This window comes from Actinia tenebrosa, unplaced genomic scaffold (assembly GCF_029948245.1).
Source record: "Actinia tenebrosa isolate PJP-AT-01 unplaced genomic scaffold, QUT_ActTen_1.0 PGA_scaffold7__59_contigs__length_16204524, whole genome shotgun sequence".
Taxonomy (NCBI): domain Eukaryota; kingdom Metazoa; phylum Cnidaria; class Anthozoa; order Actiniaria; family Actiniidae; genus Actinia; species Actinia tenebrosa.
In genome coordinates, this window is record NW_028292584.1 from 411,053 (window position 1) to 436,099 (window position 25,047).

General features: G+C 37.8%; 3 protein-coding genes across 4 annotated transcripts; 1 reads left to right on the plus strand and 2 right to left on the minus strand.

The window, feature by feature from the left end:
* Positions 1 to 267: 267 nt before the first annotated feature.
* LOC116290841 (zinc finger SWIM domain-containing protein 8) lies at positions 268 to 12,164 on the minus strand. Of its 2 annotated transcripts, none has more exons than XM_031697951.2 (10): positions 11,684 to 12,164; positions 10,773 to 11,056; positions 10,321 to 10,402; positions 8,920 to 9,088; positions 7,809 to 8,215; positions 7,005 to 7,308; positions 6,116 to 6,476; positions 5,460 to 5,730; positions 4,722 to 5,016; positions 268 to 4,088 (listed from the first exon to the last, which is right to left on the minus strand). In XM_031697951.2, the coding sequence occupies exons 1-10, from the start codon at positions 12,108 to 12,110 to the stop codon at positions 1,199 to 1,201; spliced, it is 5,490 nt and encodes a 1,829-aa protein (XP_031553811.1). In that variant the 5' UTR covers positions 12,111 to 12,164; the 3' UTR covers positions 268 to 1,198. The 2 variants fall into 2 exon arrangements, with proteins under 2 accessions (XP_031553811.1, XP_031553809.1); XM_031697949.2 differs by having other exon boundaries at positions 268 to 4,091.
* A 1,008-nt stretch (positions 12,165 to 13,172) lies between these two features.
* Positions 13,173 to 16,806, minus strand: LOC116290846 (small ribosomal subunit protein uS11). Its single transcript, XM_031697956.1, has 7 exons — positions 16,735 to 16,806; positions 16,558 to 16,621; positions 16,332 to 16,420; positions 15,375 to 15,429; positions 14,906 to 15,012; positions 13,883 to 13,959; positions 13,173 to 13,284 (listed from the first exon to the last, which is right to left on the minus strand). Exons 2-7 carry the CDS (start codon positions 16,618 to 16,620, stop codon positions 13,217 to 13,219), a joined length of 459 nt encoding a protein of 152 aa, XP_031553816.1. The 5' UTR covers position 16,621; positions 16,735 to 16,806; the 3' UTR covers positions 13,173 to 13,216.
* A 30-nt stretch (positions 16,807 to 16,836) lies between these two features.
* Positions 16,837 to 24,711, plus strand: LOC116290853 (outer mitochondrial transmembrane helix translocase). The gene is made up of 13 exons (XM_031697966.2): positions 16,837 to 17,049; positions 17,128 to 17,169; positions 18,234 to 18,341; positions 18,817 to 18,886; positions 19,300 to 19,368; positions 20,129 to 20,217; positions 20,594 to 20,636; positions 20,949 to 21,029; positions 21,759 to 21,874; positions 22,370 to 22,420; positions 22,674 to 22,755; positions 22,872 to 22,929; positions 23,188 to 24,711. Exons 1-13 carry the CDS (start codon positions 16,912 to 16,914, stop codon positions 23,303 to 23,305), a joined length of 1,065 nt encoding a protein of 354 aa, XP_031553826.1. The 5' UTR covers positions 16,837 to 16,911; the 3' UTR covers positions 23,306 to 24,711.
* Positions 24,712 to 25,047: the final 336 nt, after the last annotated feature.

The following is a 25,047-nucleotide window of genomic DNA, read 5'->3' on the forward strand; positions in this document are numbered from 1 at the left end:
GGGCATATTTCCAAGATGGCGTCCATTTCGTCCCTGAAAACTCCCACAATGCACTGCAATGCCAACTCGACCAACCTTTTTACTCCACTTTTGAATGGCCGCAAAGGCACACAACAGCTCAGGTTTAGCGTTCACGCTACAATCATTCATTTTATTTTTCATTTCAGATGTTATCCATGAACTTCTGTGTAATACGGCTTGATCCGTGCTATATTTTCACGACGTACCATCACTTCCAAATGTTCAGATAATGATAACTTCAGAAAATATCTCAAGAATAGTCTTTATTTATTAATCTCATTTTCTAAATTTTTCTTCATAATAAACATCAATAAATTCTTTAAAGCGTACAAGAATCATTTAACACGAACACTTTGGTCAATGAATTGATACACCTATTTCGAAAGACGATGACGCTCCGAGGTGTGTCTGAGTCGACTATCATGTTTTATGGCCAAGATACGAAAAATCAGATTTCTAACAAAGATCATGCCTCATATTCCAATCTAAAAGAAAACTACGTTGTTCGGCCGTGAAATATTCAAGTTTGAATCGTGTTACTTGCTCGGATTTCAGATTTCAGATCTCCAACCGTCAACCGATTTATTGAAGTAGATGTATAGGTCAATCTTTACTGAATTACTTTGAAGGAAATCGTTCGATATATTTTTACGAAATTCAAAGGCAGTTTGGTGACTCGAGATGGTGGAGCTTTTTCTTCTCGTCCCCTCATTCATTCCCACAATCCTTTGTATCACAGGTCTTTACTGAATCTTCCTTTACATTTCGGAAAGGTTAATATAGGTTTTGCACCATGACGTGCTGACGTCCACAATACAACTTGGGCTGCCTGTGGTTAGATGGCAGAACAATAAAATCCCGTTGCTCTTGGGAATTAAATTCTTTCTCATGTAAAATGATTATATTGTTCCTGTCATCTAACATGGCTGCCGTCACGTGATAGTTCAAAACCTCTATTGTCGCCGAGTTACACGTTAGATAAATCATGAACCTTCTTGGGGTGCAATAATTAATTGCTTGCACCAAATGTTCAACTCTCGTCCATGCCTTATCTAGTCGACAATATTCTTCAACCAAAGATCTTCTCCTTTTGCGATACGACATAAACGTTCTATTAACTTGCGAGAGTGACTTCCGTTAAGTCACTAAATATTTCAATAACTAGATACATCGTCGGTCACGCCTTGGCTAGTCCTGTCATGATTTTCTGCCACAAGTCTTTCTTCTTAGGGTACATCCGCCGAATACTTTGAAGTAGCTCATTAAATTGATTCATTCCACCAGGCACCATACAAAACGCACCCCTGGCGTGCCTTAACAGTTCGACAAAATCCTCATGATCAGACTGTGCCATGACCATGAGGTGATGATGGATGCACTGGCCATACATGGAAAGACTTTTCTGAACCAATGGATTGATATTTGGAGATCGCAGATTAATGGCCAACTGTGCTGGGTTGGACCGAGCGAGGTGCCGCGCAGCCTCTAGAGCAAGGTCATGCAGTACAAAAGGACTAACTACTGCATTGAGAGCAGAGACACAGAACCGGTGAAGATAAGATGTACCGAGTCTCGCTGATAGTGAACACAGCCATCTAATATCATCACTACAAGGTGGGCTACGTGAGTATTTCACAGTCGGACGGTCATCGGGGGATCTTCGCGCCAACGATTCTAGAGCCAGCATACCGACTCTGTACGCGTTGTTTAAGTAATATGAAACTGGAACTCCTTGCTGTTGATTAAATGACCTACTGGAAAACTGACACACTGCAGGGCTAGCTGTTTGGTACGGAGGGGGGAGACCACCACTACCGCTTGATATATCATACTGGTTTGAATGATGCTGCCTTGAGATAAAAGGGTATCCGTAATTGACTTGATTGCTAGGTCTGTAGGAGGCTCCCCCCGGATAACACCCTTGGTTCATTATTTGATGTACTTGGTGATGCATCTGTAACTGGACATACTGTTCCGGTGTTTGATAAGGAGGAGGGGGGAGGGAGTTAAAGCTTGGGTGCCCTCCTAGTGGAGCTTGGAAAGGATTGATGGTTGGTGGTTGTGTCGAGGGAGCAGGCTGCTGCTGAGTGCGTGCAGACTGGGGTCCCCTATTTCGGGAGCCTTCTTTATGGGACCTCGGGGTGGCAGCCTGGCTCTGTTCATGCAAGTAGTGCCAGTGTCTAGCTACATCGAACAAGACTTCAGGATACACCCCACCACCTCTAGCAGCACTTTCAACAGCTTGACAAGCTCTATCTAAAAGCTGTGTGTCTTCATCTCTACATTGAAGGAGACCTCGTTGAATCTCCCCTGGGTTCAAGGTATGTGCCATGTGCAGACACGACAGCCCTAGTTCAGCAGCTGCCCGTACCATCGCAGGATCATTTGATCGTGATGCCCTGTCTGCAATAGAAGCCACTTCAGATGGAGTTAAATTACTTTCCCATCTCTCGATAAGAAGTTGTATAGCAGTGCTTCCTATTTCCATGGCCTGTCCAGATATCCACGACACGTGCGATGAATACGTCCGAGATAGCCAATTAACCGACGTACGATTGTGAAGTCCAAGCGCAAATAAACCCATTTCAAAAGCGCATAATTGTAATCCACGATGTGGCCCAGCATGGTTGGTACTGGTTGAAGGTTGACTAAACACCGAGGTACTACTATTACCACCAGCTTTACTAAGGACTCTTTTGGCCAGTTCAAACATGAAGTGCGCTTCTGCTTCTGTGGCTTGATTCACAGCAGATTTTTTACCTTTCTTTTTTCTGTTTTTCTTTCTGCCCTGTCGTCTGTTACGTCCTTGGTTTCCATCCGTGTCGTCGACACTAACTCTTGCTGCTGATTCTGCTGCAGGCAAGGCTACTGCAGCTGCTGCCTCCATGTTAGAGGAAGCAGCTCCTTCAGCTGGACTTCCTGTGGCTGAGGACACAGAACACGATGCCTCCACCTCAACACCGGAGGCTTCAGTCTTATTAGATGATGCTTGAGTCAATGAAGATGATGTTACGGATGTTTCAACCTTGGGATATGCTTGGGACGTGCTGTCTTGAGAAGCGGAGGCTCCTACCTCGCAAGGTGGACTTCCATTCTGATCGATGGCTACTTCTTCAGTATTTGAGGTCAGATCTTGAGAAACGACTGCTTCCTTTTCAAGTGCAGTAGAATCCTTGACAGTAGCAGTTGGTAACATCCCTGCATTTCCTATTATACCATCATTTTGGTTCGTTTTGCTTGAACACGTTGAAAGTGAGCGCACATCAACCACCGCACCGGAAGTGTCAGTGCTCTTTTTCTGGACCCCAAATGAACTTGAAGACGAGGTGTTGCTAGATGATAGATCACTAGGAGAGGACCTGGACGGCGAACCACTGAAACCATCATCATCTTGCTCTTTTGACCTACAATGTGCGTGTCTTGACTCATTGTCCCTTGATGGATGGCTTTCACTGGGATTTCGACTTACTGGAATTGTAATTTTACTAACTAACTTAGCAGTGATGTTATTATCAGGGGGGAGAGAGACTCCCCCTGACTCACTTGTTGGTTCATCAATATCTTCTTCAATGTCTGATCCATCGAGATCTGATGTAGGCCTACCAGTTGTTCTCTGTGGATTGACAGTCCTTGAGGTATCCAATGCACCTTCTTGGCTGAATGTCTTGTGTTTTCTGTCCACATCACATTCTTTTGAGTTGTTCCTAAAACCTGATGCATGATGAGCAGGTGAATTACTTCCACAAGCAGCACTCGCATGATTCCTTCGAGAGCTACCCGCATTAGAAGAACCTCGAGGGCCAGGGTGACAAACAGCAACAACTTGAGCAGAAATAATGTGAGGAGCACTGCTCTCCCTAGAGGCACTTCCATGATTGACAGCCGAATCAGTGTCAACGCCACTAGAGCTACCACTTTCTTCATTTCTTCTCACTTCGTTCACCGTTACCGTGACTTTCGACTGGGATTTTCCACCAGCACCTCTACCTCTTGGCCGACTGTGTCCTGAGCTTCCACGACTACTGTTGTCTGTGCCGCTGTCACTAGTATTTGAAGAACTCTGACTGCTACTGAGGAAAATTGAAAACACAGTGTTAGGGACAGGACTATCAGAGCCTAAGGGGATTGGAAATATCAAGCGTTAAGGGAAACAAAATGGGTCTTAGTGGGGTGACATGTAGCCTGAAACACAGGGCAGCCAATTTAGATGAAAATGAAAGGCGAAATCCAATTGAAGAAAAAACAAACCATTTATCGAACGTTATTTATTTTGAAAAACCTAACCAAAAATGCAGTACATTTTTTCCAGTCTCGCCCCTTTGCACTACTATGTAATTCCTCTATGGTACTCCAGTTGCTCAGTGCCAGGAAATGTGTATTGAGGAAGATTGTCTGAGCCAAAAGAGATTTGGGATTTTAAGCACCATGGAGAAACAAAAAAATGGTTCTCAATGGAATGAAATTTCGACTGGAATGAAAAACTTTATGCCCAAGCCTGTGGGGGATTTCAGGGTAAAAGTATCATATATGCCCAACATATCTCTTAGGGGTTAAAATTCGTCCAGTCATGGCCTTTTTAAAAGACTTCCAGTATCTTTTATTTTATTTTATTTATTTTTTTATTTCTGACCAGCAAACCCGATACTTTTAACCCAGAGTCCTCTCCTGGCCCAAGAAGGAAATGTTTGTGGTTGACATACCTTCCTCGTCTGCTGGGCACACCAAAGCCTCCTCGATACCTTGGGCCACTATTAGTATCATCAGACTTTTTCTTGTAACTGTCATTGTGGGATGCATCGTTGTGTCTTTCAGCCTCACTCACAAAGCTTGGGCCTTCATATCTGCTTTTATCTAAGAGTACCGCTTTCACCTCTTTTAGTCTAGAGGGTACATCTTTGCAATAATCTAACAAGGCAATTGCTAGGTCCCCTCTTTGTCTTCTTATACCTTCACAGAGAATAGGATAGGTAGTTTCTAGAACATTTGGTTTCATACCTGGAATAAATGATACAGAAAAATAAATTAATTGACTATTTGACCTGGTCTCCATGATGAATTCATGTCCCCCCACCCCCCCTTAAAAAGGAATTTTAAACTTCAATTGTAGCAATATGTGCACTATGAATGCATGATAGTCTTCCAGTACTTCCCATTAGGGGGCTTTCGTTCATTAGAGCATGGGGAAGGGGGGGAGGGGGGTTGGGTGGCAAAATCACATGGGAAGCTTCACGAACATAACCCAACCCCCCTATGGTAGAAGTAACAATTACATAACCCCCCTTTCATTACCCCGCAATAGTTCACAACCCCCTCCCCTTACGATTTGGCTGATCCCCCATGCACTAATCAACAAAAGCCCCTGTAGCTTCAGATGTAAAAGCAAGGCACTGTGATATGGTGTGTCTTAAGAACATGTAGTACAATAAATGCAAACCAACCTAGAGCACAGACTGCAGCCTTGTAGCCTATCTCCTCATCCAGTTTTTTGCCCTGATCAACAGTCGTACCATCCTTCTTTGGAGAGTTGGGACAACACAGTACTTCAAAGATAAAGGTAGCTAACATGATAGGCAGAATGGCCCCTCCTCTCTGAAGCTTGCCTTGACAGATCAAGTTTGCCTTTTCTCTGACCACCATCATCTCTTCCTGTCTTAGAGGAAGCTTCTTGAGAAGAGCAAAGAGTTCGGATTCCTGATTGGCTAGTTTCACCTAGTAGTAAAATGATGTAAGAATGCAACGTTTACCACTTTTGCAGTTGATTAAAAAAAAATGCCCTATTTACCCCTCCCTACTCTTCCCCTCTAACAAGGATATTTGCCTATGAAGTATTCCCTAGTACTAATCAATATGTCTAAGGATCCCAAGAAAAGATATCCCACCCTCCCCTCCCTCCCTACCAAGTATTCCCTACTGCTACACAGACTTTCTAGGGATCCCAAGATCAAGCATCCCCACCCTCCTCTACCTCCCTACCAAGTCTTCCCTAGTGCTATTCAGTCTTTCTAGAGTTGATCCCAAGAGCAAATATCACCACTGAGCCTCCCCTCCCTCCCTACCAAGTATTCCCTACTACTAATCAGTCTGAAGTACACACCTCTAAAGCTTTGCTCTTAGCTGGCTGTCTAGGCATTTCAAGACCAAATATTCCAACTCTAAAAGCTAAGTGATGGCAGTGGGGATCTTCAGCTAACACCCCACATAAAAATGCAGCCTTGACGAGTGTAGTGCTACTGAAAGACAGTGGTTTGGCATTCTTGTTCTTTGCAGTATTCATATCAAGCTGAGTCTCACTGCTGAGGATTGTCTCAGCCAGTTTCACAGCTAGTTTTCTGGCTTTATCTGGATACCCGTGGACATGCAAGGCTTCTGCACGAGTGCAGAGGTCTTCTAGATCTTCATTGATTTTATGGAGAGGAACAGGCGTAACATCAGGGAATTCTGTGTCTTTCTTCATTCTATCAAAAGAATCAAAACAGCAGGAGATTGGACTTTCAGGTGAAAAATGTACATAATTTCACAGAGAAATACAATTGTTAGACCCTTTATGCCAAGGAGCCCCATTTTAATGACACACAAATAGTTGGGAAGCATGAGTGATTTACTAATGTGAGCACTCACCTCTCACCAATGCAAACAGGGACAGATTGGAATGCAACCCTTAGTTTATAAACATCTCAGTAATGTTGCCTGTAGGCTCTCTTCTTCTTTGAAGGGTTTTCCCTGGGTTTTCCTTGGGCTCTCAAGTTTCCCTCCCTCTGTAAACCTCAAATTCTAATTGGATTTCAGCAGATAAATAGTCATTCTGTGGAAAGCCACTGATTAATCCCATAATTTACATTTATATTCACTAAATACAATGAAATCTCAGTTTTCCATTTTTACCCCCATCAGGGCATTCCTATTACTATTTGGATTCAAGCACATCTCATGTTATTGCTTTCTTATTTTGGTATCATTGAATATTGTATAAACTGTTTGCTTACATTTCTGGTTCTGCACTTCTTTCCTCTGGAATACAAGTTAATGAACAAACTAGATTCTGTTCATCAGAAGTGGAACCAGAACAGACTGACAGACAGGTAGGAAGGGTTTGTTTAGCATCTAGAAGTGGTAGCTGTTCTCCTCCACAAGTAAGTGTGACGGTCTGAACTTCAGCAGACATTTCAGTATTAGGTTTTTCATTATCAGAGGAAAGGTTGACGTTGCTCCAATCAAGTGAGCAGCCCTCAATGGCAGGAAGAAATCCAGGAAAGCATGAGACAGCAGCTTCAAATCCAGCACCATGACCTGGTAATGAACCAAGAATGAAAAAAAATGATGGTATTCAAGAGAGTACATTGAAATGTTAACGCTAGAGAGTCCAGCGTTCTATTTGTTAGATTCATCTCTCTCATTGTATAATGTACTACAGAATATAATAATGATGATACAGTATGTACAGGGGTATAGTAATGAAGCTGACTAGCACCATATGGTGGCGATGAAGGTGGTGGTGATGGTGATGATAATGACAATGGTGTCCAGTGATGACAATGATGATGATAGGATGGTGGTGATGATGATGGTGATGATACGTAGTGTTGCCTGTCAACACTATGAAGCATCCTTCATAACATTGGGCAGGAGTTACAATGACAGCAGGACATCGGACAAATGTCTGACCCGAATTAGAACTTGTCTGCTCAAATCTATTCTGGATGATGATGATTTTAAATATACTAGTGCACAACACCCCAAAAATGCCTCAGAGGCATGTTTTGGTGACATAAAATTAGTTCTTTGCTCACCAGCTCTGGCTTTGTCTACAGCATTCTGGTGCCATGCTTCCAGTCTTAGCTTCAATTCTGCTCTCTCTTGATTAGAAAGTTTAGGATTAAGAGCTGCTAACCTCCAAAGAACAACCAATTCATCACAAAACCCAGCACAGGCATGCTTCGTGGCTTCAGTGCTAGCAGCATTGGTGTTGTTACGGTAACCATTACCATGGTTACGATGTGCTGATGAACTGGATGCTTGACTGCGGCTATCAAACCACCAGATAACAACTTGATCGTTAGCTAGACATTCCTCTGTAAGAGTAGAAAGAAGACTGACTGCATTAGAGTCACTTCTGTGGAAGAGTTCCCGGACAATGTAAAGAAGGTTCCACATCCCTTCTGGCTCACGACCTTTAAGGGGTCTTAGAAGATTTGACCTGGAAAATAAGATCAAAATTAAAGCTTGCAATAGCAGATTTTATGCATGCACACAAATGAGATGCAAATAAGACAACAAGTATTGTATCGACTTGATAGCCTCACTTGTTTGATTCTGAAAACAAAAGAATATCTCATTACAGACTCAACTGTAATAACAGCTATTCACAAAATCATAAACTTGAATGCATAAATTTATTATCATGAGTTTAATTTGTGATAAATTGTGACTTCAAAAAAATAAAATAATTTAATTTTCGTTGCCAGTAATTATTATTTGCATGCATGCTAATATGTTAAAAAAATACACTGACTCTTAAATTTGTAATCCAATCTATGGTTCCGACTCCCCTTAGTTACTGTTGCTATGTCCCACAAACTCAAAAACCTAGCTACAGTAGATAATTTCAAAATTTAAAAACTTTCATTCCAGAAAAATTGATTATAAATTGTTTAAATTGTTTTCTGTCCAGTAAAAATAACATAAAATTGCCCTGTAATCCTGGTAGTACTCTTTAAAACAGATACTATGTAATCATTTATGAGACAAGATTTAAAATTCCACTGCGACAACTTCTGCAATGGTACAGTGATCGGTTTGCTATTTTCTGAGTAACTTGCACACATAGCATCACAATGCAAATGTTGATGATCACATCAAAAATCTTCCCAGTGACACTGTCATTCAATACAAATGACTCACCATTCAGCAGCCGTTGGTGGTGCAGTGTTAGACATATAAAAGGCATTGACATCATTAAGTGGACCTGGACCACAAAATCTAACAAGCATCTTGCGGACACTCTCTTGTAATGCTTTTTCATCTAAACACCACCTGCTTTGGTCTGTAGCAGCAGGCCCAGCTGTTGGGTCTAAAAATTGGATTTAAGTAGTTTATTTTATGTTCAAAAATTTTAACTGAATTACAGTGTTTGACTCAGACGATTTCAAGCTGGCACCTAGAAAGCCAGAATATTAATATAGTTTTCTCTCTAGATCTTACTTTACTTTTAAACGCATTTAAAAAATCCAACGGGGTTGGCTACCTTTAGATTTTGAAGTAAAATAAGGCTTTGCAGATGACAAAAGATAGAGTGGCTGCCAAATTCTCCCAAGCCAAGGGCTCATGTATAAAGCACTGTGAGGTGAACCCATACCTCGATCCTCAGATGATTAGTGCTCCTTACTACAGGTATTTAAAGATAAAGCTACACAGAACAGCGAGAAGTCAAAACAGATGTGGAGATCCTAAACATCAAACTCTGAACCTCTGAAGACCATGGCCTAACTAACTGAGCTATACCTGCTCCTGAACAAGATAATATATGTATTATTAAAAATGTGAATTATGTTTCATTAAGATAATTTCTCTTGGGGAAAAAAAAATTAAAGAAAAATTTGCTTGAAGAAACATAATTTACATGTTTAAGGTGGCTGCCTACTTTTGAACGTTTGATTTGAGCCCACGATGTGCGCGCGCTCAAAAACCGCTGAAAAATCTACGAGATTTTATTGAAGAACCATATGCATTTTGAGCTTCAACAGGGCAAAACCCTCAGATTTTGCACGGGACTCTATGTTTTTTGATAGCTCATTCGAAAAAACTCCTAAAAATCAAGGTTATATCAACATTTTAGGAAAAGTTTAAATCAGGAACATGTGAAAAAATAGATTTTTGTAGGGATTTTTGTTCGACTTTATGAGATTTTTTAAGAGCACCAAAACTACAAAATATGACAAATCAATGTATCTCTCTGTCTTTTTGTCGAAAATAGCCATGTATTATTGTAGAAGGATAGACCAACCTTCATTCATGCAATCATATAGTCTGCAAATAGCTATTATCTTATTAATCTAAATTTTTGTTCTAATCACTTCTGGTGGCGCAATTTTTACTCCAAAAGCTCGTGCGTAGGCTCCCATTAAATGCTGATTATCTCGAAAACTTGGGACACCCTATTTTTCTTTCCAGATTTGGAATCAGCATTAAATTTCAATTCGGAAAATCGAACTTTTAAGAAAAGCTTAAATCCATTTCCAAAAGTAGGCAGTCACCTTAATGCCAATCCAAGCAGCAAAAACACTCTGCTGTTTATAAATATACCTGGTGCTCCACACATGGTGTTAATAGTAGACTCCTGAGAGGACAACAACTCATCTAAAAGTCTTTGTGCTATTGGTAGAATCTACATAATAGGGAAAAAAATACATCATATGATTTGTATGACCAGGGCTTAAGAAAATGGCTGTTCATCAGACATTGTCTGGTCAAATCTTTGCCAGTCATTTTGACCAGGAACATTGAACCAGAAACGAGGTATGAGTGAGTTAAAACTAAATTGGTCGGTTGGTATGACCAGCGACTGTCCGGCCATTATTAAGCACTTTACGCACTGACAACGAGAGACCAAGACAAAGGCATTTGCATGACGTTGCCGTCATAAAATTTAGTTGCACATGCGTAAGTCAAAGTCTGTCATTCTGGAATGTCGTCGTGTCGATTACACATATCAATTAATAACTATATATATTAATTATACTAATAATAAATAATACCTGTTGTGGTAGCTCACTAATCAAATATTGAGCAAACTTCTGCAGTTGATCTCGGCAAAGTCTCGACAGATACTCAGATACAGGAGCTCTAAGACATACTTGGTCAGGGTAGTAAATACGAAAGAGACAGAGTGCAATGATATGAGCGCACCATGTTGCTGATGGTGAGCATGTGCAGTAACATGATGTGATATGGCCTCTGTCAAAGGTTACAGCTACGTTGAACATTCCTTTGGTTTGAATAGGGCTGTGTTGTTGGTTTATTGTCCCACTGAGGTGAAAACCTGAGGACAGATTAATAATAATATATTGATCACCAAAAATTGGTATTAAAATAGCATATCATCTTCTGATGTCATTATTTTACTATTTTATCACTGATTTTTGTAGACTCTTCCACAGTCTCTTGCTCGTCCGTTCTGTCTCCACGCTTAGAGACTGTAACGGTACAATGACCGAAAGGACTTATGGGTCCTGAAAACTTGGACCCAGCGTTCTTTGGGAACCAAAATACTCGTCCACAGTCTCTCTCGTTTTCGCCGCCATCTTGAAAATATTGAAACGAGAGACTGTGGACGAGTATTTTGGTTCCCAAAGCACGCTGGGTCCAAGTTTTCAGGACTCATAAGTCATTTCAGTCATTGTACCGTTACAGTCTCTAAGCGTGGAGACGGAACAGAGGAGCGAGAGACTGTGGAAGAGTCTATGATTTTTGCTCATGGCAAAAATACTATGACGTAAATGACAAAAAAGACAGACAGACTGACATACGGAAGGAAGAAAGAATAAAAACTATTTGACATAAAGACTAATTAATGGACTGAAACGAGTCGCAATAACAGTGCAATTCTAACTAAATTTCACAAAAATACTTTTAATTATGATTATGAACCAGTATTTGACTGTTTTACCAATTTGTAGGACATCTCTAACTGCTTTAGCCTTGACGAGGTGCTCTCCTTTCAAAAACTCCTCCGGCGAGCCATTCGCCAAACAAGAATATAGCCGTATATCATCTTCTACTTGAGGAAAAGACCAAAAAGCTATCCTCAATTGAATTTGTTCTGAAGTTTGTGGATAGGTATGCTCCACGGTCTCAAAAGGAATACACTTTGCCACCTTTTTTGCACACAATTCTATCAAGCTATCGACTCGAGCTTCGTTTTCATAACTGCTCGTCGAGCCGATTTGAGAATTCCTCTTCCATCCCCTCCAGTTTGCTGAGATACTTTCAGGGTCCGAGATCCAGGAACCTAATGAATCCTCTTCGAATCTATCACTGTCTTCAAATGAGAAGCGTTCTTCGTTGTTTTCTTCCCATTCAAACCACAAATCCATGGTTTCGATAGACGACTCATCTCATTTTGTACAACAACATTGACCGAAACACTGGCCGAGCTGCCTCGCTATCAATGTATCCACAGGCAACCCACACTCCCAAATCTATGGACGATCATGGACATTTTTATGTCATTTTATTAGGAAGGGTGTAAAATGGCCGAGACTCCTTGTTTTTTAAAAAACAATATGGATAATCTTTATTTTGGGACTAATAATTTCACTTATCAGTTTCATGGAAGTCTTTTCATAATAGTTTTTTCCAGTAACTTTTAAGAGAACACAGGCGTCCTAAGATCTGTGTTTATTCTTTGGCTTGGACACGCTTGGGCGTAATGTTTTCCAATTTCATAACGTGTCATTGCCTAGGGTATTATTTCTTTGTTTAACGGTTGCAAGAGAATACATATGAATATGGACAGGGTTCTCACTCAAAATCAATATTTCAATGACCAAGAGGCACATTTCTCTTTAGTCGTTTTAATGTAAAGTAACTATAAATCTGCAACTGGTACCAAACTCATTTCATGTTTCACTGCAGGAAATTCACAGACAAAGATATCATATGTATCGATGTCAGAAAACCTTTAGAAAGTTTCGTTTTGAAGTGAAATTGCATAATTATCACCAAAACGAATTTGAGACTGCTGACAAAAATTCCCTGACTTTTCAATAAATTGTAAATTTCCCTGACAAAAATCAAAATTCCCTGATAATTCCCTGACCGTGGGAACCCTGCAAGAGGCCATGATGATGTAAAGAAAAATCAAAGGATTGATGGCAGCAGACAATCTTATTCCAAATAACAACTGATCTCATTTGGTGCCAGTTTGAGCATTGTATGGCTCTAAACAGTAGTTTTAAAGGAGAGTTACACATAGTTTGAGAAAACGGCAGTAATCTTCTATCACTACTAGATATATATAACTCACAGCAATGAAAAGAATTTGCTACATGGAATAATATAACCAACACAACTAGGATAATTGATCTTGGGGGGGGGGGGGGGTGTATGGGTCAAATAAAAATGTGAATCGAATTTTGAAACAAAATAAACAGAAGCGTTTTTAATTTGGCTTTATTTCTTGACTATCAAGACAATACATTTACAGACGTCTACCACGTCGGCCTCCCTTTCTTCGGGTACTGTCAGAGGGAATGGGAGTAACATCCTCTGCAAATAAATAAGAAATATTTAAGTTTCTAGTTGTTTTAGCGTTTCCCACTAATTAGGGACACTTTTCACTCACACACGCTATCACTACATTCAATGCTCAACTCACATATTGATTTTTAAGGAGGGAGGAAGAGAACCCAGAGAAAACCCTCCTAGCACAGGAGAGAACAATACAACGAGCAAATTTACACCATATTATGGTGTCTGCAGGGTTTGAACCAGTGACCCAAACCTTTGGAACCACAGTGGTGAAAGGCGACATGTTAGCAGCATACACCACCATGCTACCCATGATAATTAGGTTAGATACATTGTATTAGGTCAGTCTTGTGAGAATTTTGGGAAGTGAGATCATGCGGCATAGCATTACTTCTTATATCATCCCCCCTCTGTTTAGGAAAGAAAAACCAATGGTTCAAAATAGATCTTTGAAATTTTCAGGAAAGCAATCAATCAGAAATCTCAAAAGATTTAACAAAAAATAAGAGAAATGCAGTACATTTCAAATGAAAATCTCAGGGCTTTAAAGAAAAGTTCAGCAACTTTATGCAAGGTAAGTTAATTTTGGACTTCACACACAAGATCTGGTTCTTACCAATACGCCCAATCTTCATGCCTGATCGAGCAAGGGCTCTCAATGCAGACTGGGCTCCTGGTCCTGGGGTCTTAGTTCTGAAAATAAAATACCAGATTGTAAATCTTGTTCATATTGATCATTAATAATAATAATTACAAAACCAATAAATGAACTATTCAAAATATTTTGGGTCTTTTTTGACTTTTTACTAGGCCAAACAAGGTTTGATTTTTTTTTTTACTGTTTTACTGATGCAAGATTGAAAATGAGCTTACTGGGAACCATGTGGTGCATTTGGGAATGAAAAAAAAAATTAGGGTTGGCAAAAATTGGCAAGAAAATTAGGATCAGTTGCGCAACAGAAAACACAATTTTTTTGTTTGGCCCTATCAAAATATGTCAATCCTGGTAATATCTGTGTCTTGACTTGGGGAAAATTAACATTTGGAAGCTTGAAGGATCTTAGAGATTGTATGTGTATGTTTGGTTTCTGGTTTTAGTTGGTAGAAATAGTCAGATGTATACAGATACTTTGACATGGTTTGACTTATCAGTTGCTAGTTGCATATTAATTGTCCCCAAGTCAACTCCAAAACTTCAAATAATTTATAGTTTATCAATTATTGCATGATTATAAAAACCAATGGGTAAAGCAGCCACAAATCAGCCATTTTACAGTTGATAGTAAAGTCCAATTAAACATTAGGTAGTATTGCGATGGGCACCTTATATGCTTATTTCAATAAAAGGAAGTCACCAAAACCTGACAAAACTGAGACTGCTGATCATCATGGGAAACATTTCTTATCAAAAGTTGAGCCTTCAATAGTTTCTCACAGGAGATGAACTTGTAACTGGTAAAAGATCATGTAACATGTAAAATGTATCTACCCATGAAACATGTAAAATGTATTTATCCATATTCCTTGTCGGTCTCAGCTTTGTAACTTTTCAGGTGACTAGCTTTATTGATTTATTATGAATTTCAGCATTTTTATAGCAAGAGTCTTCCCGAAGTAGGTGTAATATATTAATCCTTACTTGTTGCCACCAGTAGCCCTAAGCTTAATGTGAAGAGCATTGATACCAATCTCCTTGCATCTGACTGCAACATCTTGGGCAGCCAACATAGCAGCATAGGGGGAAGCCTGAAATTCAACACCGAAGTATAGGTTAACTATTTTAGAATAACTATTTGAGAAAAACAAGGAATAAGGAAAAAACAAGATGGTGGGGCTTTTGGTATCATTAATCAATTAATTTAGAGCTAAAAATGATGGCTGGTCAGTCACCCTCATTATGACCAGCCAAATAAGTATTAGCTTAGTCATACATGTACCTCTTTTCTGACTCAACATTTTTGGTCAAATTGACTGGCAAAGATTTGACAGATAAGTTCTGATTCTGGATGGACATTGTCCAATGACTGTTATTTTAGGCCTCGTAATTAATAAATTTATCGTGAGGATTCTTTTGAATTATTTGAGTATGATTTAAAGCTATCACTGACCTCATCTCTGTCTGCTTTGACCTTCATTCCACCTGTGACACGGGAGATTGTTTCCCTGGTGAACAAAAATTTGAAAATATGAAACAATTTCAACAATAAAACAGAGGAATGGTCATTAGTCATTCTTTTGTGACCTAAATTGGTCAACTGATGGGTTGCAAACATTCCCAAGAGAATCTAAAGACAAAAAAAGTGGCCATTTTGGTGCCCTTCACAATATATTTTAATATGAAATCTTTTGTGGCACCAATGCTCTACCCAGAGGCTACATTGACCTAACATGAAATCCACGATTACAATGCAAAACTAATTGAACTTTACCCTTTCTCAATTGCAAAAAAATTAGGTTGAGTTGCATTGCTACATCGGCAGAGTCTCTTTTTCTCACTCCACCAAAACAAAAGGAAAATAGGCTCTACTAGCAGTGAATTTCGTTCCCTAAAATAGACCAAAAATGCACTGCCATACCAACTTGGCCCAGTGATAAAATGGTTTGAAATTGGAAAGTGTGGATATATCAAATCGGAGCGATTGCAGAATACCCTGCCACAGAAAGGCACTTATAACTACGAAGTGGCTACGCGGCTACACAGTCAAAATTGATGCGCGAGGCTTCCTTGTCTTAATAGAACGAGGTGTAACTAAGTGGCTACACAGCTACGCAGTCAAAATTAATGAGTCGGGCTTTCTATGTCTTGACTTAATAGAATGAGGAATAACTACGAAGTGGCTACATGGCTACGCAGTCAAAATTAATGAGTCAGGTATCCTATGTCTTAATAGAACGAGGTATTCTGCAATTTAGCCATCAAATCTCGCATACAAACAAGAATTTCATACACCACACATAAAAAGCTTAATAAAATAGCTATATCGTATTAATTCTAATATGTTATCTAGTATGTGGGGTAGCAATATCTTGACTGGACATATTAAAAAAAACATTGGGCGTCTTACCTGCCAGACAAGTCAGTCACATGAACGAAAGTATCGTTAAATGAAGCAAAAATGTGAGCAACTCCAAATGCTAATTCACCCTCACCAACCTTAAAAATATTATGAAGTTAAAATCAGTCCTCTAATTTATGACAACTCTTAAGTCATGTCAAAATTGGCCATGAGGAAAATGCCACATTGTATAACATTTAAATAAAGATACAGTTGCTACCAAAAATAGTCGTACCTGAAGACCTAGGGTAATATTTTCCTCGGCCTTCGGTGTTTTTTGACCCTTTCGTGGCGCCATTCTGTAAAAATAACAACATATCTCTATAAAACACAGATTATACTTTATATAGAACGACTAAATTTAATTCGATGTTTCGTTTAATGCAGAGATATTTGTGGATTTAATACTAACTCTGTTTATTGGATCGATGGCAGATTTTGAAGAGATCGAAGAGGACAATCCCATGCGCCTTTGCGATTGTTATGCTGCTTATGCGCACGCGCTGTATGGACACCCACTGACCAACACATGTGGAAAAATTTTATTTTCAAAACGCGAAAAAATACGTCCAAAAAATAGGCTTTTAAAATGCCTGATCAAAAAATAAGATACATTGGTGCTGCTTTACAAGCACTATTGATTGGTACCCTCACCTATTATGGCGTTAAATGGATAATGGAAGCTTTTGATCCGACAAGAAAAAGTCGCTTAGCTGCGCAAAAACAAGTGAGTCTAGAAATTTGTGGTTTGAAGGAATTTTTGAATTTTCTTAGTGAATGCGTTCTCGTTCAATCCCGGCTTTAGGCTGAAAAGTTGTTAAAGAAAATTGGAGTGGAAGGTGTAAAAGTAAGTACTTAGTAAAACAAATTCAAACTGATAAGTATTGTTTTGTTGCTGGCGATTTTTTACTACGTTTAATAATATGCTAATCAATATGATCAATCAAATGTTGCGGTCATGGTGATTGTGTTTGTCATCATTTATTACTGAGTGTATCATAATTATGTAACTAAATTTAATTTTGTGAATAAAATATTGAATAAAATATTGAATAAAGTATAAACTAAATAACGTGGAAGCTTAGGTTGGTTAAGATTGAAGAGCAGCAACCTAGTTTTTGCTAAGGCACGAGGACTCACATGGATTTATTATAGAGTAGCTTTCTTTTGACTGTGAAAAGCTTAGGCATGAACACAGTCGTGACACAGCAAGGGATACGCCAGACCAATCACATTGCTCCAGAATATCAAATAGCCGGAAAATGGTATAAACATGGCACGGACACAGCCACGCCAAGGTCATGAACTGCCATATTTACCAATCACATTGTGTATAAGAAAAGAATCAGTCAATTAAATTTCTGAAAAAAGGCGGTCACAACAAGACACTGAACTTTCCATAGTCGAAAACTGCTCTATTGACACTAGTGTCATATTGGGAAGTACGCCACTCGTATTTTACTACATCCAGGACCTCAGTGACATATTTTTCATATCCTCACATGTGAAAATATCACTTCTGATTTGTGTTGCTAACAGTTTTGGTTTGTGAATGTGGCTTGAAGATATTAAGTTCACGTTAATGATGCCAGTGATATCCAGTTTACTATGAATAGGCTATTTGGACCCATCAAACAGTAACATGCTGATATATCACTTTCACAACAAATCAATTCAGCCAAAGGTCCCTTGAGGAAGGCTCAGCTGGATGGCAAACAAATTTTAAATAATTTATTGCTTCGTATCTTGAAATTGAAAGAATCTCATTAGAGAGAAAAGCATCTTAAAAAAGGTTTTGGATTTCAAATAAGTAATACAGCAAAATTTATTCGAATAAAGATATCCAGTTAAAGTCATGTTTCCTGAAGACATCCTATTTAGGTTCAACTTTTATATTTTTCTCCATTGTAGTTGAGTGAATATGAATTAGCTATAGCTGCCGACTTGGTAGACCCCCTGTCATTACCAGTAGAATGGACACAGATTGGTGGGCTTCAAGATACTATTCAGGAGGTTAAGGTACTAATATTGATAAACACTGGGCCATTTATTCATATTAAAAGTTTACACAAAAGAGATCACAAAGGGACAAGATAATTTTTATTTACTTTTTTTTTTCGCACAGGAAAATTTAGCCTGCGTCACATCCGGAATTTTCTTTGTAAATACAGACTTTGAAAGAAAAGACCGGATTGAACGCACGCTGAGGAAAAGTGGGATTAAATGTTTTACAAGATTTAGATTTGACAAGCTGACAAGCTTCCTTCCTTCCTCTATAGTGAGATACTGGTGTTGTTTCGTTCTCATTCCCCTCTGTCTTGACTCCTCCTTCTTCATGTTCAAGCAGAGCTGAGCTTGTTTTGAGTAGTGCTAAGTCATAGAGTATGGAGTTTTCTATCTTTTTGCTCCACTTTTGTCTTTGTGTGTGTGTGGTTTTGGGAGGGGGGGAGTGTTATGGAGCAACACTCAGGCTAAAATTCTATTTTCTTGGTAGGAAACAGTGATATTACCCATAAGACAAAGAGATATATTTGAAGGATCACAACTTCTTGCTCCTCCTAAAGGTATGGGCTTCATTCTTCCTTTACTATGATTCCCAGCTTCCCTTTAGCACAGTGAGTTAAGCTAATGGAAAGCTGCTTGCTATTTTAAGAAATCTGTGTTAGTCCTTCCATGGGCAAATTATTTAAGGCCAAGTGATGGGGTAGCCTCCCCCCTTTTGTTAAGGATTCATTCTTTACCTCCCCCCTCCCCTATCCAAATCCCCCTATCCACACAGTGGCTCAATCATCAAACGCATTTCTGGAAACCATATTTTAAAAATTTTCTTGGAAGCTTTCCCTTGAACATCAAACAAATGTTTCTACCTCCTCCCCTTTCTCAGATTGCTTTTTTACCATGAAAACCAGTCAGAAGTTTTATGTCACTAATACTTGATTCACAGTTATTGATTCATGATTATTGAATACTATTCCAGGAGTTTTAATATACGGCCCACCTGGATGTGGTAAAACGATGATTGCTAAGGCAACTGCAAAAGAAGCAGGTTGGTTGACATTAGTAAACTGATAGAAAATTGTTATTTATAGGAGGACGCAATCAAATATTGAAACTTCTATTGTTTTTGTTTTTGTCCATGTAATGCAAATTATAAAAAGTACACACAGCTTTGATATCTCAATAACACTCAATTGCAAAATCATTGTGAAGTTCAAAAAAAAAAAACATTGAACTTAGAAACTGAGACTGAAATGGCTGATACATTTGGAAATAACATAATCATAATATATCCAAAATCAGCTTTCGCTTTCCTCACAGCTTTTCCAACGACTTACTTCTGAGTCTGATAAAGTAAACTTTATTCTATGTGGTTCTCGACATTTAACTTTTAAGCAAAATCAAGAACTGTTCTTGAGTGTCAGTGTCCAACAATATTATTGATAGACACCAAAAGATTTGTATGTGCATAGAGTAAAGAACGCTTATTAATTGATTTTGTAGATATATTTTCTTTTTTGTACTTTTTCTATATATGTATGTTTTTTTTTTTTTGTTTCTCTCTAATATATTTATTTACTTATTTTTTTCTTTTTCCTAAAAACTCCTAAAAAATCATAATTATGTTCTGTGTAATCTCCCATGATAACATTAGCTCTTGGAGCGAACGCAGAAAAAAATATAATCATTATAATCATAATATATCCTTGGATGCCTTTATTTGGGATATAATAAGTCAATATGACACAATGGTTCTACTATGGTTTGAATCCCACAATAATTTTGAAATATCTGTCTACTACTTGCAGGGTGTAGATTTTTAAATCTTCAAGTATCTTCTCTGACTGATAAATGGTATGGGGAATCTCAGAAGCTAGCCGCTGCAGTGTTTTCACTGGTAAGACAGGAATTGAATTTACAGCCACAAACATGCTGAGTGTCTGGAATAGCTATCTTCCTCAATATTATTTTGTTTGGCTCTTTGTCTTTATTGTGCTTCCCAAAACTTTTTTATAACTGACCATTTTGGCAATCCTACATTCGTAAAGAAATATTTCAATTAGAGTGATTTTACTTGGACTGTGAAACAAAGTTGTATATAATAATTTAGTGACTAACAATTCAAGTAAAATAAATTGAAAACAAATGGAATTTTGGTCTCCTACTACGTGTTACGTCGACTTGAATGATTATTCTTTCATGGGCAAAGTAAAATTAGTCTAGTAAAAAAAGGTTACACTAACTCTGTGTTTATACTGTTTTTGCTATTTCAGGCTATTAAGCTGCAGCCATGTATTATTTTCATTGATGAAATAGGTACGTACTATATACAAGGGCTAAAAATGACTGCTGGTTTTTGAACAATTTCTCACCAGAATTGGAACTTGTCTGGTTAAATCTTTGCCTTGCCAGTCATTTTGACCAGTATTATTGAACCAGACATTTTAACCCTGTATACAAACAAGCGTTATTATATTTATAAAACAGTTTACTAAATACCATGCTTATACACTGTCATAATGTTGCAATTTACATTTTATTTTGAGCACAAGGGCATTTAAAACATCTGGCTACTGTGCAATAATGTATCAACAGGGGACATACTGAAGCAGTGCATTTTCTCCTTAGATTCATTTTTAAGAGCAAGAGATAAAACTGATCATGAGGCCACTGCAATGATGAAAGCACAGTTTATGAGCCTATGGGATGGTGAGTACTTCAACCTCAGTATTTAACACTGAAGATATATATCTCTGATAATCTTAATTCCAGTCATAAATTCCAATTTTATCACCGAGTTTGCCTTGTTCTGACACAGAGTTTGTGTCAGAGTGTTGATCTCTAAGTTTTCCATCCCCTGACTTAATTAAATCAGCTCAAAGGTTGTTTCAGGGTTTGATCTGTGAGTTAGTCATGCCCTGACTTAGATCAGCCTGAGGTTGTTTCAGGGTCTGATCTGTGAGTTAGCCATGCCCTGACTTAGATCAGCCCAGAGGTTGTTTCAGGGTTTGATTTGTGAGTTGTCCATGCCCTGACTTCGATCATCCCAGAGGCTGCTTCAGGGTATTGATAAAATTTCATTCAATAAATTTTTAAAAATTTTAAGGACAAATAACTGTGGCAAAACAACAATTTTCTCCAGTTTTCCTTGGTATTTCCTCTTATTTTCCCCTTTTTTGGTCACCTAGCCGCCAAAATATGTTGTGGACTCCCTCAGCTACGCGTCAAGAGTCCACAACATTTTCATGGCTAGATAACGAAATTTGTGGTAAATGAGATGATATATCATTCACAGAAAACTGGAGGAAATGGGTTAAATTTCAAACTTTTTTCACGTATAGTGGACTAGTAACTCAGAATTTTTTCAATACCTGTTGCCTTGTCCCTGAACAATAAACCCCAAGTATTTCTCTCATTTTATCTTATCTTCCACAAAAGGGCTTCTTACTGATCGTGACTGCCAAGTGATAATAATGGGTGCAACCAACAGACCTCAAGATGTAGATAAAGCAATATTAAGAAGAATGCCAGCATCATTCCATGTTGGGCTTCCTGTAAGCAGCCATTCTTTCAATTATAATAATTGTAACTAGTCTTATATAGAGTCTGAAGGCCATGTTATGCATTAAGACTTTTACAGTAGTTGAAGCTTGTGTGCAATGGCATTGTGATAGAAGTTTCAGAACAAATTGCACACTGGGTATAAGACCCCCATGAAACCTTTCTCACGATGTTGTTCACATGTGAGCATCTCCCAATGGAACATGTGCAATAGAAAGATTATTAATTATTGTTGCACGCAAGTTTCAGCCATTTTCTTAGGCTTCTGTTCTCTTGAACTAAGTGAACCTCTCATTAAAAAATGAAACACATGTAAATACATTGTAATCGCACATCGTAAACACATTGTAATCCATTTCAATGTGAGAATGTGTCGATGAACCCCATTATTAATTTGAAGATAAATATTATTCTCAAGGGATCAATGATATGTTGCCTGAAATGATAAAAGATTATAATGGCATTGCTCAGTTCAAATTTTTCCTTAGAATGAAAAGCAAAGAGAAGAAATCCTTCGAATAATCCTTGGACATGAAAACGTAAGTTAAAGTTTTAGTATAGAGGCTTTGCACCATCATGTGATGGCAGCCATGACAGGAGGCACAACAATAGAGTCTTTCTCCCCTGGGAAATTGAATTCTTTCTTATAAAAATCAGATTAGACAAGATTCAGTTGTTTTGCCCCCTGTCATGGCTGCCATCACGTGATAGTGCAAATAAAAACCTCTATTGAAACCAAAGCTGCGGACCTAATTTTTTATGTGCCAATTTGTTTCTGATTTTGCTTTCCAGGTAGATGATGAGGTGTTTCTTAATTTAAATGAATTAGCTTCAATAACTAATGGTTTTTCTGGTAGTGATCTAAGAGAAGTCTGTAAGTTTTTAAGCCAAACTTGATGTTTTTATGTTACCATTGACCTTATTCAATTTTTAAATTAAAATTGGTGATTTTTTAATCAAAATGTGTTTTTCTATCAAAAATATCATCAGGTAGGGTTGCAGCAATGTCTTGTGTAAGGGACTACTTGAAGGACAGACGTGATGAATCGTAAGTACATTACGTTCGTACATTCCCATATTTAATGTAAACAAGTCTCTATTCAGCTGACACCTTAATTGAGCAGGTACCACTGTGTATTTTGATATTTGAATTGCACTCTATATTTGAAGTGCCCATTAGTGTTGTTTTCACAATACCGTGTTAATTGCCTGAAAAAAATTCCACCACAGCATCAGCTCTTCACCTCCCTCTCTTTGTCATTAGTGACAGGCCCCTAAACTTTAATCTTGAATCTTCTTTCTTTAGGGGAGATAATGGCAGTGAAACCCTTGTTCAAACCATGCTCAGACCAATAAACATGAATGATCTGAACAAGTCTGCTCTCCAGTACAGCTCAAGTGTAGCATTAAAGACACAAATTTAAAATGAATGCAGCTCATAAAAATAGGTTTTCTAAAATTGACAGGGTTGATATAATACTTAATATTAGGTCATTTTAAAGTAATATTTAATGGTTAAAAACATGACTCACTTATACTTTATTTCACAAAGTTCAATTTAATAAAATTAGTGCTTACCTTATTTATTATTTTTTCAAAAAAGTATTTGAAAATCAGAGTGAAATCTTTTTAGGCATTTATTTTCATTATCCTAAGATTATAATTATAATATAAGTTTATATTATTTTTAACGGTAAAAGTAAAACACTTTGTGATTGCAGTCTAAATAATTCAGTTAATAACATTATGACATTGAAAACCTTTATGCTTGAACATAAATTATATGCTTTATGAAATATACAAATTCAGTTCACTATTCTTTGCTTTTATTCTCAATAATTTTTGGAAATCTACAAATCAATGGTATATTATTTCATTATTGGATGCCAATGAAATTAAAGGTACTTCTATGACATTATATTAGCAATATATAGACCGTTTTCTCAAGATTGCATGCGCATCCAAATTTAAGGAACTTGACAGGCCACAATATACCAGAACAGGAGCTTATATATAATGAGAATTATTATACATTTCTATGAGATTTTTTTGATAAGAATTCATGAAATTGATTATTCTCCTCTTCGATTAAACATAAAACTGGCTTCTCAATTTTACTGAATTTGCATTTTTCATTTTTGTGGCCTGTCAAGTTAGATGCACATATAAACCTTGAGAAAATGGTCTATAGCATGCATGGTTAGAAAAAAGTGGGTTGAGTTGGCATTGCAGTGCATTGTGGGGCTGTTTTAGGGGACTAAATAGATGCCATCTTGGAAATATGTTCCCTAAAACAGACCCCAAAGGCACTGCAATTACATCAACTCAACCAAGTTTTTCCCTCAACCTAGTTATAACAAGTAATTACTATTAAATAGTAATGAGCCATAGCAAACTAGTTTTTCCCCTAACAAAATAATGTCCTTGGAATGCCTTGTTTGACATCCAACAAAACCTAATTTAATTTGTCTTTGATGACAATCTGTTATATATTTTTTTTGTAAAGATAATAAATTCAACAGACTATAATAGACCAGAATAAATTAGATGTTTCAATGGAGGAATAGCAAGCTTACAGCTGTACATAGACTAGCTTACAGCAATCATTTGTTTTCTCTAGCAGGTTCATTAATATTTTTGTGTGTTTATATTGATTCACAAAAATAAGTTGTTTCAATGGAGATTTGAATAGCAATTAGCTTGCAGCTGTACAAAGACAAGCTCATATTACAACATTCCTCTATTAATTCAATGTTTATTCATATTTTTTGTGTGTTTGCATATATCAAAATCTGTATCAAATGCTATTAAAATTTGTTATCAAATGCTATTAAGTAGATTTTTTGTGTTGAAGTTGACAATTAGTTTTACATAGCCTGAGAAAATCCTTTTTTTCACTCCCAATTATTGGCCCCAAAAGAGAGAAAGAAAGTATCTTTTGAGGCAACCCCAAGTAGCGAGTTAAAGGATGGCTGTTTTTAATGCTTTCCTATACTAAAGTGTCTATTAGTTTCAAATCTAAAATATTAAAATATTAAATATTAAAACGAAATTTTGACTACCTGACATTTATAAACAAAATTCTCCCATTGGGGGATATGGATAATTTTTGGAACTACACAATATAATTCAGACAAATATAAAGGATTATTTTTTTAAATGTGCC